The 18,111-nt window shown below is 36.9% G+C and overlaps 1 protein-coding gene across 9 annotated transcripts in view; it reads right to left on the bottom strand.

Moving 5' to 3' along the window:
- LOC128690860 (UNC93-like protein MFSD11) overlaps positions 1 to 18,111 on the bottom strand; it is a 184,683-nt gene that overhangs the window by 23,321 nt on the left and 143,251 nt on the right. For all 9 annotated transcript variants that reach the window (XM_070088282.1, XM_070088274.1, XM_070088278.1 and 6 more), the window contains one exon: positions 11,391 to 11,560. In XM_070088282.1, the coding sequence (XP_069944383.1) occupies positions 11,391 to 11,416 (26 nt within the window). In that variant the 5' untranslated portion in view covers positions 11,417 to 11,560. The remainder of the gene's footprint in view (positions 1 to 11,390; positions 11,561 to 18,111) is intronic.

Raw genomic sequence — 18,111 nt, 5'->3', positions numbered from 1 at the left:
AATGGTTTGAAAAACCGACAAGTTGAAGATTGAGACACTTATGCAGCATATGGGAATCTTTATTCAGGAAACGTTTCACCACACAGTGGCTTCATCAGTCCAATACAAAGAGGAAGGCGTAAGGAGAGGAGGAGTATGAGGTAATCAGTCCCTCAGCCTGGAGTCGATGTGTTCAGTCCATCAATCTTGCAGAATGTGACTGAATGGACTGAACACATCGACTCCAGGCTGAGGGACTGATTACCTCATACTCCTCCTCTCCTTACGCCTTCCTCTTTGTATTGGACTGATGAAGCCACTGTGTGGCGAAACGTTTCCTGAATAAAGATTCCCATATGCTGCACAAGTGTCTCAATCTTCAACAATAGAATTGCCGTAAAATAGGACTCAGAGTTTCCAAAATCGAGGTTGCGTAAATTCCAGCCACTGTCAACTTTGCACCTGCGTAATTCCATAAATTTTCCACCAAATTTTGCAGTTTTGGAGTCATTACTTTCAGAAAAAAGTTTCTTTTCCATTTCTGAAGAGTTTGTTTAAATTCTCAAAATTGTGCCACTTTTAATTTCAAGGGTCCCATAGGTGAAAGGGTTAAATCACTAAATTTTCATTAGTTACAGCATGAAAGAAATGTATGGTACAAGAAAATGTACGAAGTGCTGTATTTTACGGCAGATGACGTCTTCCCTTTCAACTGACGTGTGGTAGAACACCTGGAGAGAAGTGGTTTCATAAACAATAACCAGCATGTGATGGAACATCTTGTCTTGTTAGTTTTATGACGGAGAGGGTTGGGTGGATTTCACTTTTTAAGACTGCAGATAGGCGTTTGATACTGTACCCCATAAGAGAATGGACCAAAAACTTAAGACTTCGGTGGGAATAACAGAGAACATACTCTGTTGTTTCAAAAAGTATCTTCAGAAAGACAGTAAAAGTGCAACTGTCTGGTAAGAAATGCCCTCTCAAGGGAGGTTCCTTGATGCTGGTGAGGGGCACTTGATCTAGCGAATTGGATTTGTGCTTCGGTCCATGAATTGAGTCTGAATACCTTCCATCCTTCCCCACATGCGCTGTATAATCCTACGGGTTTAGGGCCCCCCATGATGATGATGATGATGATGATGATAATAATAATAATAATAATAATAATAATAATAATAATAATAATAATGGTACTGTGGAAAATACTGTATATATTTTCCAGAAATACAGTAGTTATATGTATATAGATGGCCATACTGTATTTAATAATATTTATGTCATAGAAAACGGAAAGCCTGCATCTGCGCAGACGAGACTCGCCATCTTGGTTTTTGAATTTGGGTTACAAATGTTGGTGTAATGGGAAGAATTTTTCGTGCTCTAGAGGTTAAAACTGGGTTGACACCTCTCAAATAGGAGGCAAAATTGGTGGATGTGCATTCCTGCATAACTTGAGATATCAGGCAACTGGACAAGACAGCTCCAGGAACCTCAGATAAGTCTGTTTTATGTTTAATTCTGGCCAGTATTTTCATAAATTTAGACAGTGAGGTTTTCTGAGTATGATACACCTTAATCTCCAGTCAAATTGGTGAGTGATATTAAGATATTCTCTTTCTGTTATGTAATTGTGTATATCTATAATTATTTTTTAATTTTAATATACAGTCCACAAATTTATATATTTACCAGCATTCCTGGTGATGTATTTTTCATTTGATAATTAATAGGTCCAGAGCAACTTGTGGATATGACAGTGGTAGATATCGAAGGGGGACATTTTTGCGACCTAGGTGTCCCAAATTCCTACTTGTCTATGTAACCCTGATAAATAATAATTATCTTTGTTATCATTTACTGTTATGTACATAATGAGTTACATTCAGATAAATGCAATTTTCCACATTTAATTTGCCTGTTGGTCCTTCTTGAACCGGAGGTAATTAGTGAAGTCATTAATTAGTTAATTACTTAATAATTATATGTGAAATGACAGAAGGAGGTGGATGTTAAATTCACAAATTTACTTAATGTGTAGTGGATTATAATTATTACAATATTAATTTTGATAAGTCAAGTCTGGCTAAGTTTATATTAATTTGTATAATATTAATTTGATAAGACAATTCTGGCCAAGATTTATATCAGTGTATGTGTAATTGATAAGCTAAGTGTAACTAATTATATTAATGTGTATAATATTAATTTGCTATGCCAAATTCTGGCAAGGATTTATATTAATTTGTATAATAATTTTGATAAGCCAAGTCTGGCTAAAGGTTTGTTTGTATTAATGTACATTTAAAATTTATATTATAATTTTTTACATGTAATTGCTGAGCTCAAGTAGCTGGGATTTATTCAAAGGTAGGTTGACTCAGTGTTGCGAGTTGTAATCAGTGTTATTAATTAAGTTGAATTTAATACATTGCATCATGGCTGAAAATGAGGAAATTAATATAGAAGACAAACATATGGAATATAGAGTAAAGAAAGCATCAATACGGGCTAGAAAAGTTCATGTAACCAAGGCATATAATAAGTGCTTGGAATTAATGAATCAAGAAACTGTGAATACTGATGATTTAAAATTGTATTTAGATGCTTTAGGTAATAGATATGATTCATACAAATTATATTACAACAAATATGAAGGAGATTTGTTAGTAAACTGTGTAGATGAGACTGAAGTAGATCTTATGATTAATCAGTATTTTGAATTAGAGGAAAAGATTCTTTCTTGCAAAAGTCAGGCCTTGAATAAATTAAAATGTGTAAACCAGGCAGTTGATCAGTCTGCTCCAACAAATAATATGTCTTTGCCAAAACTCCCAGAATTGTGTTTGCCTGTGTTTAATCCTGGAGAAAATTGGGAGGAATTTTGGTCAATTTTTAAAGCAGCTGTGCATGACAGGAGTGACCTAGCCTGTGTAACTAAATTATTTTACCTCAAAGGACAGGTAAGAGGAGATGCTTACATACTCATACAAGCCTTTCCCAATGTAGATGACTCTTACAAGGAAGCAGTTGACTTGTTGAAGGTCACTTATGGTAATATAGAACAAAGTAGGTTGGATCTAGTGAATATTATTGTTAATTTAAAATCTCCAGATTACACTTACAAAGGTTTACAGCAGTTTAGAGTTAAACTGGAGAGCACTCAAAACTTTAAGTAATAAATATAATCTGAAGGAATCAGACTGGTTATTGAGTGCCATGGTACAGAATAAATTAAGCTGTAAAACACTTGAATGAATTTCAAACAAATATCACAAGGGTTATTTTGGACTAGAAGAAATAAGACTAGGTCTACAAGAATTAATTGTTCAGTTGCACACCAGCCAACTAACTCATTTTAAAGATGCAACACATAATAACTCTGAGGTATCTGTCAAGTTTCACAAAGGGAAAAATTATACCAGTGGTAATAATCAAAATTCATTTCCTAAAAATAGTTGCATAGCTGCATATCAAGTAGCAAGAATCAGATATAATGATTCTCCACAAGGTAAGAGGAATAAGTATCCTCCTAAGAGTAGCCCAGTTAATAAGAAACCAGTCAAAGAAAAGAGAGATTGTATTTTCTGCAAGGGTACTCATTCTTCTAAGAATTGCAATGCATACAATTCATGGAATGATAAAGTTGAAAGATTGGAGGAACTTGACAGATGTATCAGGTGTTTAGGCAATCACAATGTAAAGGATTGTAATGCCAAACTAAACAACTGTTATCAATGTCACAAAGGAAAACACCATATAGTCATGTGTAAAGGTCTATATGATAATGTTGATAATAATGATAATGTTGACAATCCTGACACAACAGTGGCTAATGTAAAAATTGCTGCTAATGTTAATAACGATGGTTTTGCTTAACCCTTTGAGGGTCGACAGGCCCTCTCCGAAACTCGTTCTCAGGGTCAGCTAAATTTAAAAAAAAAAAAAATTATTTTCTCTTATGAAAAGATAGAGAATCTTTTCCCGATCATAAAGACACCAAAAGTTTGAAATTTGATAGAAAACTTACGGAATTATGCTCTCGCAAAGTTAGCGGTCTCGGCGATGTTTACGCATTGGCGATTTTGCCCACTTTGAGCCCCATTTTCGGCCAATTTCACTGTACTAGTCGACAAGAAACATGAATATTTCGCTAGAACTCCATTTTTTCTATCGAATGGGTGCAAGAAACCACTCATTTATGAAATTCAACTATCCAGTACAGTGGTCAGAATTTAGCAATTTTGCCAATTTCACACAAATTTCAAAAGATGCCAATTTCCGAATAGGGTCCAGAATAAACAAGAAAGACATTCCTGGCACTAAAATGACATTTCCTCTAGTCATTAGTCACGTCTCAAGGCCCCTCTTATATTCTTTTGCTTTCCACTTTGAATTTTTATTTTCACAAAAAATATAAGATTTACTGTTATGCAGACTACTGCATTAGTGTAAAAAATGGTATAAATATTATTGGTGCACTTGTGAAAGAATATTAGACTCACCAGTTGACGTGTATTGCACGCTTGGCACGATTTGTTTACTTTTGAAGTTTGGTAAAAATCGAACATTTCTGCTACTTTGAGCTCAATTTCAAGGCACCTTTCTTTGTAAAACCAGTCAAAATCATCTCAATTTCTGTAATATGTCTTCCATTCTATAAAATGAGACCAAGAAAACTAGAATACAACAATAAATACCATACGAAAATACACTGCAAAGTCGCTGATTTATTAAAAAAAAATGGTCAAAGTTTTTTTTTTCTCATTATGCACTGTGTGCTGCAGGATTTTTTTTAGACTGTGCACACTGACCAAATAGACCCATTCTTTCATATGAAGGCCTACCAGCTTTCTCCCACTAGATTTGAGGCCGCTAGAATTTATGAGTACTAGTACGTCAAAAACCCCTACGCGTAAGACGTACTAGTACGACGAAAACCCTCAAAGGGTTAAGTTGCCTTACCTGTATTACAGGTAAAAATTTATGATAAAAGACATAAATCAAAAAATGTAACTGCATTATTGGACCAGGGATCCCAGCATACTTTCATAGAACGTAAATGTCTTGATGGTATGAAAGTACAGATGGGAGATCCCACAACTTTAAAATTATCTGGTTTCTCTCGGATAAAAGGGCTCAATTGTATGACACTGTTTATGTAACTGTCAGGTTGGGCAATGAGAAAAAATGCGTTAATGCAGTAATTGTAGATAGACTTCCAGAGAAAATATCTACAGTAGGGCTTAGTAAAGCTACAGAAAGACTTTCACATAATGTAAATTTAGCACCTTCTGGTGTAAGTGATGATTCTGTAGGCCCAATAAATATTTTGATAGGTAGTGACTATTATGCCTCCTTTGTAAAGGGTATGGTAAAGAAATGTGGTGTCACCCTTTTGAAGACTGCAGGAGGACATGTAATGTATGGTAGGATTCCTCGTAATAATAATTCATGACTAGAGTAAACTACAAATACCATAACTGTGTGTTTTACTCATGAAATTGTACCCCATTATAATTCTTCTATAGAGGATGGTGTTGAGCCAGTGCATAAATTGTGGGAATTAGACAGCATTGGAATAAATGTAAATGAAGGAAGTCCAGACGATTCTTTTACTCAGGAGCAATACCTGAGAGATGTAAAATTTGAATCTGGACAATACTGGGTACGACTTCCGTGGAGACTGAACCATCCGGAATTGCCCACTAATTACAGAATGGCATATGGACAATTAAAGGCTCAGCTCTGGGAACTGAGTAAGACACCAGAATTATTAACTGCCTATAATGATATAATTGCTGAGCAGTTAATTAATAAATTTACAGAAGAGGTACCTCCTGAGCAAGCCAAAATTTATGGTCACTATTTGCCCCATCATGGAGTGAAGAAGGATTCTAAGACCACTCCTTTGAGGATTGTGTTTAATTGTAGTGCCAGGAATAACAAAAATGTACCTAGTTTAAATGACTGTTTGATGACAGGTCCGTCGTTGACGGAAAATTAGGAGATATCTTATTAAATTTCAGAGTGAAGCATTATGCCTTTACGGATGACATAAGTAAAGCTTTCCTAAGAGTGGGTTTACAAGAGGCTGACCGGGATTGTACCCGCTTCTTATGGCCTGAGAATCCTAGTGAACCACTTAGTCCTCTGAAAACCTTTCGCTTTAGGAGCGTATTATTTGGTGCTACATCCAGTCCGTTCCTACTTCAAGCAACGATAAATGCACACCTTAAATGTATGGGAAGTCCATTGAGTAAAGTAATGAGCAAACAGTTTTATGTGGACAATTTCCTGGGTGTGACGTCAACTGAAGAGGAACTGTTAATGACTTACGGAGAGGCTAATAAAATAATACAAAGTGCAAATATGCCTCTGAGGGAATGGAATAGTAATTCGTCCAAATTAAAGGACAAAATAAGTAAAGATTGCCCTGGAGATGAAGTGCCAAAATGTAGTAATGTATTGGGTTTAACTTGGGATACTGAGAGAGATTTGTTAATGTTAAAACCTAATAATTACAGTATGCCAAATAAATTAACTAAGAGGGTCTTGCTTGCTGAAGTTTCCAAATGTTTTGATCCACTAGGTTTAGTGTTACCCCTTACTATAAGAGGGAAATTATTAATACAGGAAGCATGGAAACTTAAATGTGCTTGGGATGAAATTCTACCTGATGAATTCATTAACAGGTGGGATGAATTAATTGGTGATTATGAAAAATTTCCAATGTTGGAGTTCCCACGCCAGGTGGCCAATCCAAATGGGAAAAATGTACTCCACATTTTTTGTGATGCTTCAAAATTGGCATATGGAGCAGTTGCTTACCTTCAATGTAATAGTGTTATTTCTCTTGTTATGTCTAAGGCTAAAGTGTCTCCGATTAAATCACGTACCTTGCCTCAGTTGGAATTAACAGCCATTTATGTAGGTGTCAAATTAGCTAATTATATAAGAAATAAGTTGCAGGGGGTAAATATTAGCGACACTGTAATTTGGTCTGATAATGAGGTATCCTTACAATGGATTCGTAATGGAAACAGTAAAATTGTGTATGTACAAAACAGAGTCGCTGAAATTAATCAGATGCAAGAGAAGTATAATAGTTTGGGTCAGCATATGTTAACATTTAATCATATACCTGGTGAGGAGAATCCAGCTGATTTCTTGTCTCGAGGTTTACCTTATGCTAAATTTGTAAATGCTGTATCATGGTTTAAAGGACCGAGCTGGTTGGTAAATAAAGCTAATTGGCCTGTACAAAAGGCGTATATTGCTCCTGTTGAAATTACTGTGACTACCGCTCCAATAGTTTGTCCTTCCTTAGCCATTGATATAAATAGGTATTCTTCTTTACCCAAACTAATCAATGTAACTAAATTGGTGTTTAAATTTCTAAACAAGATGAATATTTCATATAAGTTTTCACATCCTCTTAAATATTGGATAAAGAGGGTACAGGAGGAAATCTATGGAAATGAGATTAAACTGATGATGGAAAGAAAAATTGTGAAAGGTTCCATAATAGAGAAATTGGGGCTGTATTTAGAGAACAATGTAATTAGGTGCAGAGGTAGGTTACAAAATGCTGAATTGGGTGATTATACTAAACACCCTATCTTACTGCCCAAAACTCATCATCTAACAAATTTAATTGTTCTAAATGTAATGCATGGTGGGGTACAAGATACCTTAAATTGTATTAGGGAAACTTTCTGGGTTCCACAAGGACGGCAAAGTGTAAAAAGGGTGATTAAATCTTGTGTAATATGTCGCCGTGTGGATGCCAGATCCTATATGTACCCAGGTCCTCCACCAATGCCAAAGGAACGTGTACAATTAGTGAAACCATTTGATGTAACAGGTGTAGACTATAGTGGTCCAATAATTTTAACAGGTACTTCAAATGGTGCTCCACTGAAAGTGTATGTTTGTTCACCTGTACTGCTACTAGGGCAGTTCATTTAGAAGTGGCACAGGGCTTGTCTGCAGAACAGTTTATACGGCTGTTTCGAAAATTTGCAGCTAGGAGATCCTGTCCGAGATTGATGATTTCGGATAATGCCACAAATTTTGTAGCAGGTGCTCAACATTTGATAGAGTTAAATAATAGTAACGATGTTCAATCTCTGTTAACCCAGCGAGGGTGTACCTGGAAATTTATTACTCCTAGAGCCCCTTGGCAGGGGGGGCTGTACGAAAGACTGATAGGCACAGTGAAGCGGTGTCTCCGTAAAGTACTACAACGGAAGAAAATTAATTTGGAAGAATTCCGTGCAGTGTTAGTGGAGGCGGAGAATCGGATAAATAATAGGCCTCTCTCGTACATGAGTGATACACCTGATGCAGATGTATTAACACCTTCTCACCTAATATGTGGAAGGAAATTGGAAGCTGCCCCTGTCTATAGAGATAATCCGGAAGAAAGTGATGAAGATTACAATGATGCAGCAGTGTTGTGTGATAAATTTAAAATGTTAAATAAAGTAATTGATCATTGGTCTAATGTGTGGCGTAAGGAATATCTTCTTACACTACGTGAACACTTTTATGGTGCGACAGAGGCAGTAAATCGACAGAACATTCAACCAGGTGACATTGTGTTAATTGACACTGAACAACATCGAACATTGTGGCCTCTGGGCAGAGTATTGACACTGTACCCAGATGCACAAGGTGTTGTCAGGAATGTCAAAGTGTTGTGTCGTGGCCAGGAAAGTTTACGCACAATTAATAAATTGACTCCCTTGGAATTAGGTGTTCAATCAAACGTAAATGAAAATCTGAGGGAAAGTGACACGAGTGATATGGAAGATAACGCTGACCAAGTGATGGCGGAAAATGAAATCGTAGTAAGACGTACTAGGAGAACAGCCACTCAAGCCAGAACCGGCTGGAATTGTCTCCTAAAGGAAGGAGTAATTTGAGTTGTTTAGCAACGAACTCCACCCGGCCGCAGTGTGGAAAATACTGTATATATTTTCCAGAAATACAGTAGTTATATGTAAATAGATGGCCATACTGTATTTAATAATATTTATGTCATAGAAAACGGAAAGCCTGCGTCTGCGCAGGCTTTCCGTGCTCTAGAGGTTAAAATTGTGTTGACACCTCTCAAATAGGAGGCGAAATTGGTGGATGTGCATTCCTGCATAACTGGACAAGGCAGCTCCAGGAACCTCAGATAAGTCTGTTTATGTTTAATTCTGGCCAGTGTTATTTTCATAAATTTAAACAGTGAGGTTTTCTGAGTATGATACACCTTAATCTCCAGTCAAATTGATGAGTGACATTAAGATATTCTCTTTCTGTTATGTAATTGTGTATATCTATAATTATTTTTTAATTTTAATATACAGTCCACAAATTTATATATTTACCAGCATTCCTGGTGATGTATTTTTCATTTAATAATTAATAGGTCCAGAGCAACTTGTGGATATGACAGTGGTAGGTATCGAAGGGGGACATTTTTGCGACCTAGGTGTCCCAAATTCCTACTTGTCTATGTAACTCTGATAAATAATAATTATCTTTGTTATCATTTACTGTTATGTACATAATGAGTTACATTCAGATAAATGCAATTTTCCACAGGTACGAAATGTTAGAATGTGGAAGAGTAACTAGCGGGGTTGCAAGAGGAAAAGTTTTGTTTCTGGTTTATGTGAATAACATTCCAGGTAGGACGGATTCAGAAATATCCCTGATTGCTGACGTTGTAAAACTCACGAGAATAACAACAGATGACTAAGGAAAGGCTCGAAAGGAACCTGGAGAAATTGCAAAAGTGCTTGGATAAGCGGTTGCTCGAGTTCAATCCTAGTAATTGCAAGGTCATGAAAGATTGGGGAAGGAGCAAGAAGACTGGAAATGAGGTATATACTAGGGAGACAGAGGTTGCAGACTTCACTCCAAGAGGGATGAGCAGTGTCCACTATTTCGCCAGAGGCTCACATCAGGTGCATAACCTCTGCAGCGACTGCTTGCCTGGCAAAACTGAGTAGCCTTGAAGCATCTCAACAAAGTCATTCTGGGGCGCATTATACAACATGTTAGGCCCGTCTTGGAATATACAATTACCAGTATGGAATCCGCACCTAAAAAAGCATGTTAAGAAAATAGAGAAAGTGCAGAAGCATAAAACAACGCTTGTTCCTATGTTAAGGGCAGGTCCAAGTCTCCTACCGGCTTAAGCCAATGCACCCAACCTAGTCAGGTCAGGTCACATTGACTTAAGGGAGGAACACGGCAACCGACCTGGTAGCTCAAGCTATCAGGTCCAACTCACACCCACCCACATCCACTCATGTATTTATCCAACCTATTTTTAAAGCTACACAACGTTCTGGCCTCTATAACTGTACTCGGGAGTTTGTTCCACTCATCCACAACTCTATTACCAAACCAGTACTTTCCTATATCCTTCCTGAATCTGAATTTTTCCAACTTAAAACCATTGCTGCGAGTCCTGTCTAGGCTAGATATTTTCAGCACACTATTTACATCCCCTTTATTTATTCCTGTCTTCCATTTATACACCTCAATCATATCCCCCCTAATTCTACGTCTTTCTAGAGAGTGCAGATTCAGGGCCCTCAGTCTATCCTCATAGTGAAGGTTTCTGATACATGGGATCAACTTTGTCATCCTCCTTTGTACATTTTCCAGAGAATTTATATCCATTCTGTAATACGGTGACCAAAACTGTGCAGCATAATCTAAATGAGGCCTAACCAATGATGTATAGAGTTGAAGAACAACCTGAGGACTCCTATTATTTATGCTTCTTGAATTTAACAACATTACAGGACAAAAAAAAAAATATGGAGGCATGTGAATCAGGCGCTGATCCACCAGGAGGCCTGGTCACAGACCGGGCCGCGGGGGCATTGACCCCAGAAACTCTCTCCAGGTAAACTCCAGGTAAACAAAAAATACTCAGGAGAATTGATAAGGTACACAGGGACAGATTGTTTTTCAGAGGTGAGAAAGAACTTTGGGACATCCTGGAAATTAGACAGATAAGCCACAGGGATGTTAGGAAGTATTTGTTTAGTCTCAGAGTGGTTGGGAAGCGGAATGACCAGGTCGACAGGGTCCATGAGGCTAAGACTGAGTGAATCTGAAGAGTGGCAAGTTCAAGAGGCAGGGCCAGGATTTGAGAATCGGCCCCTGCAACTATAAATGAGTGGGAACAGGTTGGTATGTTTTTCAAATGTAATAATAATAATAATAATAATACAGATATTTCACTTGATAAGCTTTATCAAGTTTTGATAAAACTCGTCAAAAGGAAACACCGTCTGTAGTACAGCAAATGCTTGAACTTGATTTGGCATTTTTGTCTTTCAGAACCAGAATAAACAGTTCAGTATAACACAGTATAAACATTTTGGTTGACTTACGCATAAGTAATGCCCCCAATGATCATGGTGACTTTGGGACCAAGGTAACTGAGACATGATGGAGACAGCCAGTTGAAAATGGCGAAAACTGCGTAAATAATTGCCAGTGATGTGTAACCAGAGCCTTCGAAGTTTGGGTTTTCTATTTTGATACTCTTGATCACCACTTGCTGCAAAGAGATATTATTACATAACTACTGTATTCTACATTAAAAATTAAAGTTTAATGTCATGCTATGTAATTTGTTTACTGTACATAACACTTTTAATCTCCATGCCATAATTATTAAATTAGTAAATTGGCACATCTACGTATCCCACTTTACTAATAATAATGTGTTATCCAGTAAAATCTAAACTTTAAATAAATTAAACAAATAATACAGTACAAGTACAAAAGCTATTTTCTTACAAAAGTGAAGAATAAAACATTTATAAAAGACTTTATGCAATCATTATTACAATAAATGAGAGCAACACACTAATGAGAAAAACACAAAACACACTACAAACTAAATTTATGTAAACATTAGTGTGATCACGAAGAGAATTAATCTGTAATAAATTAAAGCTTTTTTTACGATTATAACAATAATCTGTAATACATTTTGAGAACTCTGTTTAGTAGAACATGGACACTGAGGATTAGCGCAACCCAATCTAGCACATTATTATTATTATTATGGGGAACGCTAAATCCGTAGGGATTATGAAGCGCCTGTGGGGGGAGGGGATGGAAGGCATTTAGGCTCAATTCAAGGAACCGGAGTACAGATCCAGTTCCCTAGATCAAGAGCCCCTCACCAGCGTCAAGGAACCTCCCATGAGGGGCAAATCTAGCACAAAGAATGATATATTCTTGCAAATTTGAGCGCGTCCTAGTTATGCTCAGTCATATCGTTGCCAGACTCATCGCCGATTTGTTTTAAATACATGTTAGGTAAAAAAAAACACAAGTGAAATTAATGTGACATTTTATTGTGGCAACGTTTCGCTTTCCAAGAACTGTCAAGCCGGCTTGACAAAGCTCCTGGAGAGCGAAACGTTGCCACAATAAAATGTCGCATTAGTTACACGTGTGTCCTCTAACCTAACGTTTGTCGGCAATTCTACCAACATTATTACAATTTCTAATTACAGTAGTTAACGCGCTGGCCTGCAAGTTTTAGGACCCACTTGTTATGGATTCAAAACCCCCACCCGTTCGGTGATTTAATTACAGATTTATGCAATGAAGTTTAACTTACCTAACTTAAATATAATGGCATCTGCTATTTATCAGTTTACAGGAAGTGTTAAACAAATTACCATTCGTACCTCGTAAGATGATGATCTTATTTATGAGGACAACTTTGTTGTATACAAATATGACAACACTCGTACATTATTGCAAAGTAACCTGCGTGGAAAGCACCTGTGAGCAACTGTCCTCACCCCCTTGTTCAAATGACAGTGCTAATACTGCTAATGACACTTCTATTAGCAGTCATAAAGATAATAACAATGAGGGATGGAACAGACAACAATTACGACTGAACATATATATATATATATACTCCTTCATAACTTTCGTGTAAGTTACTATGCACCTATATAACCCTCCGCGATATTAGTGGTGAATGAACATATATACCCTTCCATGACATTAAAAATGAACATGTATACTCCCAGACATTGGAGAATGAACATATATACGACTATATAACATAAGTGATATGAATACCCATTCATGATATTATGTCTGAAAATGTATACTCCTCCATATGTACATATGTACTTCTTTATAGCATTATAAGTGATATGTATACTTCGCCATAACATTGTGACTGAACATGTATACTTCTTAATGGTAATATAAGTTACTAAATATGTATGGTATATGTACGCCTTAATGGTAACATAAGTGACTGAGCATGTATGGTATATATACTTCTTAATGGTAACATAAGTGACTGAGCATGTATGGTATATATACTTCTTAATGGTAACATAAGTGACTGAGCATGTATGGTATATATACTTCTTAATGGTAACATAAGTGACTGAGCATGTATGGTATATATACTTCTTAATGGTAACATAAGTGACTGAACATGTATGGTATATGTACTTCTCCGACATTATGTGACTGTTTTCTATTATCTGTTAATGGTCATCCTACTACTGAACATGTGAACATTAAAATGGTATAAAATACCGACAGATTGTTAGGTAAGACACATATGCAACAGTTAGGTATCTTTATTTCGAAACGTTTCGCCTACACAGTAGGCTTCTTCAGTCGAGTACAGAAAATGATAGAAGCAGAAGATACTTGAAGAAGGTCCATCACCCTTAAAGTTTTGAGGTGGTCAGTCCCTCAGTCTGGAGAAGAGCATTGTTCCGTTGTCTGAAACAATATGAAGTTGAAGTGACAGGATGGAGCCTTTATATAGTGCCAGGAGGTGAGACGTAGGTTGCTTTGGGAGGGCAGGTCCTTCACAAACCCAGCCGTTCTCACTAGTAGAGGTCGAAGTTGATGGTCTGTACCAAGATAAGTGTCTACAGAATGAACATTAAAATGGTATAAAATACCGACAGATTGTTAGGTGACACATATGCAACAGTTAGGTATCTTTATTTCGAAACGTTTCGCCTACACAGTAGGCTTCTTCAGTCGAGTACAGAAAAGTTGATAGAAGCAGAAGATACTTGAAGACGATGTAATCAGTCCATCACCCTTAAAGTTTTGAGGTGGTCAGTCCCTCAGTCTGGAGAAGAGCATTGTTCCGTTGTCTGGAACAATATGAAGTTGAAGTGACAGGATGGAGCTTATATAGTGCCGTTCTCACCGAAGTTGATGGTCTGTACCAAGTACCCTTGTGTTGCAGTGTCTGACAGAATGAACATTAAAAAAAAACATATGCAACAGTTAGGAGAAACGTTTCGCCTACACAGTATTCGAGTACAGAAAAGTTGATAGAAGCAGAAGATACTTGAAGACATTTCACACGTTTCGCCTACACAGTCAAGGGAGCAGGTCCTTCACAAAAGACGATACCCTTGTGTTGCAGTAGTACCGTCTTCAAGTTCAACTTTTCTGTACTCCTGGGTGGTGGTTGTCTGTCATCCTACTACTGAACATGTGTTTATATAAGTGACTGTCTCTAAGACATTGTATGTACGTGTATATATCTCCATGACATTATAATTGATTGAGCATGTACAGTATACTTGTCCACGGCATGTAACTGAACATGTATACTTCATAATATAAGCTACTGAATATCTATATTTCCCCAAGACATTATAAGTGAATATGTATACTCCTCCGTGATATATGTAACTGATCATGTATACTTTTCTATGACATTTTTCATTACGTTAGGTCTTTCTTAAGTTCCCTTCAAGAGAAGTACTTCGATGCTAGCGAAGGGTTCTTAATCCAAGGATTTTTGAGCTGCTCTTTTCTTCCTTGGATTGAACCTTACTACCTCCCATTCCCCAGGTGCTGTATAACCTCCATGTCCTATGGATTCTGTGCATTACCCATGAATATAACAATGACCTTTAAAAAGATATAAATTACATATTTATAGAATGCTTGCTTTTACGTATTAATTTATTTTTTGGAAATTCACACGGTGGTAGAAAAACGGATGCACATACAATGTTATTTCAATTTTCGGTATACGTACTGTATATCAGGGTATTACAATGCTGAATGTAATATGCAAAAAGTAAAGACTTCAGAATGCCTACATGATAGGATATGTGTCATTTTTCTATGGCATTTCGCCTCGTAAATATAATTAATATGGACAGTTTGGGATGATGAATAAAAAGTGCATGCTCATTTGAATAATTATATAAAATATATGTACTGTATTAACCGATAATCAATAACATAAAATTCTGTGCATCAAATCCCTATTACATAAACCATTATTCAGATTATAAAATTATAAAAATCAGAGAAGCACCTCAGGTGTTGTAAACAAAATTCTACAAAAAATGTTGGTGTTTTATGTACTGTGAAAAAAGTCTTATTGTTATTCACTAACATGGAAGATTTATGGAACTTGCCAACACCGCACAAATTCATCCATTTTTATTTGCATGAATATTACCTGACAAATTAACAGAATAATAAAAAGAGAATAAATAAATATAACAACACTATGATATGTGGTTATATTACTTTAGTGATCGCAGGTGATATCCTCGGTCTCCTGTCCCAGTATACTTCACAATACTAAAACATTAATAATACTATGTACTGTGTATTTACATGAAGAGCTACGCCTGTGTGGGTCATTTAGTGCAAGTTAGGTTAGGTTAGGTAAGGTTCGTCAGGAAACAGGACAAGTGTTTCCTGACGCGGGTCTTGGTCAGATGATGACCCGCCTTTGGAGCTTTTGGTTATCTGACCGAGGCCTTCCACTGGCTTACCGGTCCACCCCTTTAAAAATTATGGTCATGTATAACCACTGTTATTTATTTAGTGCAAGTAGTAGTGCAGGATTGATCCTCCGTCAGCTAATCGTGAAACAGACCTGCAGCTCGTATCATGATGAAACAAGCTTAACACAGGTATCTTCTGTTTCACAATGAAACACATTATTATGAACTTGGGTAGCCATGAACTGCGAGTGGGCCAAATTTAAAGAAAAATAAAAGCTAGCGAATTAAATTTAGATAAAATAAAAAGTGCCACTAATCTCTTCTTACTTCTGAAAAATACACAAAGCAACGGTGTTAAATATGTACAAGTTCTTTATTAGTTCACTTATTGGTCTCAAATAAGAATATAACATTATGTTCAAAATACTTAAAAGCTACTCAAGAAAAAAGAAAAGGAAAAAAGTAAAAAACTGAGAAAACTAATGAAGTGATGAATACCTTATAATGATTTAGTGTTTAATGATCTTTGTCAATATATGTACCTTGATGCCGGTGAAGTGCTCTGGATTCATAGAATTGGACCTACCCTCTCTTTCCCTGGAAGGAATCTGATTCTCATTCCCTATGACAGTGTTGTATAAGTCCTACAGGTTTAGCGTTTCCCTCATGAATGCATAAAAATAATGTGCATTAATAATAATAATAGTAATAATAATATAACAAAATTTAGTTGAAACATCTAGATGTGCCATCTTGATAGGCACAGATTGATTAATGAATCTCAACACGGTTTTATAAAGGGGCGTTCCTGTCTTACGGTAATGAATATGATAGTGTGTATATGGACTTCAGTAAGGCTTCCGATAGAGTTCCACACCAGAGGCTATTGAGGAAACTTAAGGCACACGAAACAGGAGGAGAAATTTTTTCCTGGGTAGAGGCATGGCTGACAAATAGGCAGCAGAGAGTTTGCATAAATGGGGAGAAATCAGAATGGGGGCACGTCAGAAGCGGTGTTCCTCAGGGGTCAGTGTTGGGTCCGTTGTTGTTCACAATTTACATAAACGACATAGATGAGGGAATAAATAGCTACATAAGCAAATTTGCTGATGACACCAAAACAGACCGTCCAATTCATTCTAGTGAGGACACCAGAGCACTCCAGGATGATTTGAATAGACTGATGCAATGGTCGGAGAAGTGGCAGATGCAGTTTAATATTGACAAATGCAAAGTTCTAAATGTTGGACAGTTAAATAACCATGCTATATATAAACTAAATAATGTAGATCTTAATACTACTGATTGCGAAAAGGATTTAGGAGTTCTGGTTAGCAGTAATCTAAAACCAAGACAACAGTGCATTAGTGTTTGCAATAAAGCTAACAGAATTCTTGGCTTCATATCTAGAAGTATAAATAACAGAAGTCCTCAGGTTGTTCTTCAACTCTGTACATCCTTGGTTAGGCCTCATTTAGACTATGCTGCTCAGTTCCGGTCACCGTATTACAGAATGGATATAAATGCTCTGGAAAACGTACAGAGGAGGATGACAAAGATTATCCCATGTATCAGAAATCTTCCCTATGAGGATAGACTGAGGGCCCTGAATCTACACTCTCTCGAAAGGCGTAGGATTAGGGGGGGATATGATCGAGGTGTATAAATGGAAAACAGGAATAAATAAAGGGGATGTAAATAGCGTGCTGAAAACTTCCAGCCAAGACAGGACTCGCAACAATGGTTTCAAGTTGGAAAAATTCAGATTCAGGAAGGATATAGGAAAGCACTGGTTTGGTAATAGAGTCGTGGATGAGTGGAACAAACTCCCGAGTACTGTTATTCAGGCTAAAACGTTGTGTAGTTTTAAAAATAAGTTAGATAAATACATGAGTGGGTGTGGGCGGGTGTGAGTTGGGCCTGATTAGCTTGTGCTGCTGTGTCTGGTGCCGTGCTCCTTCCTTGAGTGGAGGTGACCAGACTGGGTGGGTCATTGGGCTAATCCGGGGGAGGGGACATGGACCTGCTCCGCATGGGTCAGTAGGCCTGTTGCAGTGTTCCTTCTTTCTTATGTTCTTATATATACATGCAGCACTTCACACAACTTAATGAAATTACTTAAAGCTAACAAAAATACATAATCCATTAAAATTATAAAGTTTGATAATTATAGTGACCAATATTTGGGAATATCACCATAAATTCCCAGCAAAACAAAAGAACAAAACATTCTTGTCAAATAAATGGCAATATTTATTATTTCGTCTTCACACAGGACCATTTACTGTTGAACAATATTGGTCAACCAGAGCCTTTCATAGTAATGCAGGAGCAACCA

Source organism: Cherax quadricarinatus, chromosome 24 (assembly GCF_038502225.1).
Source record: "Cherax quadricarinatus isolate ZL_2023a chromosome 24, ASM3850222v1, whole genome shotgun sequence".
Classification (NCBI taxonomy): Eukaryota; Metazoa; Arthropoda; class Malacostraca; order Decapoda; family Parastacidae; genus Cherax; species Cherax quadricarinatus.
This window is presented reverse-complemented; position numbering and strand designations above follow the sequence as displayed.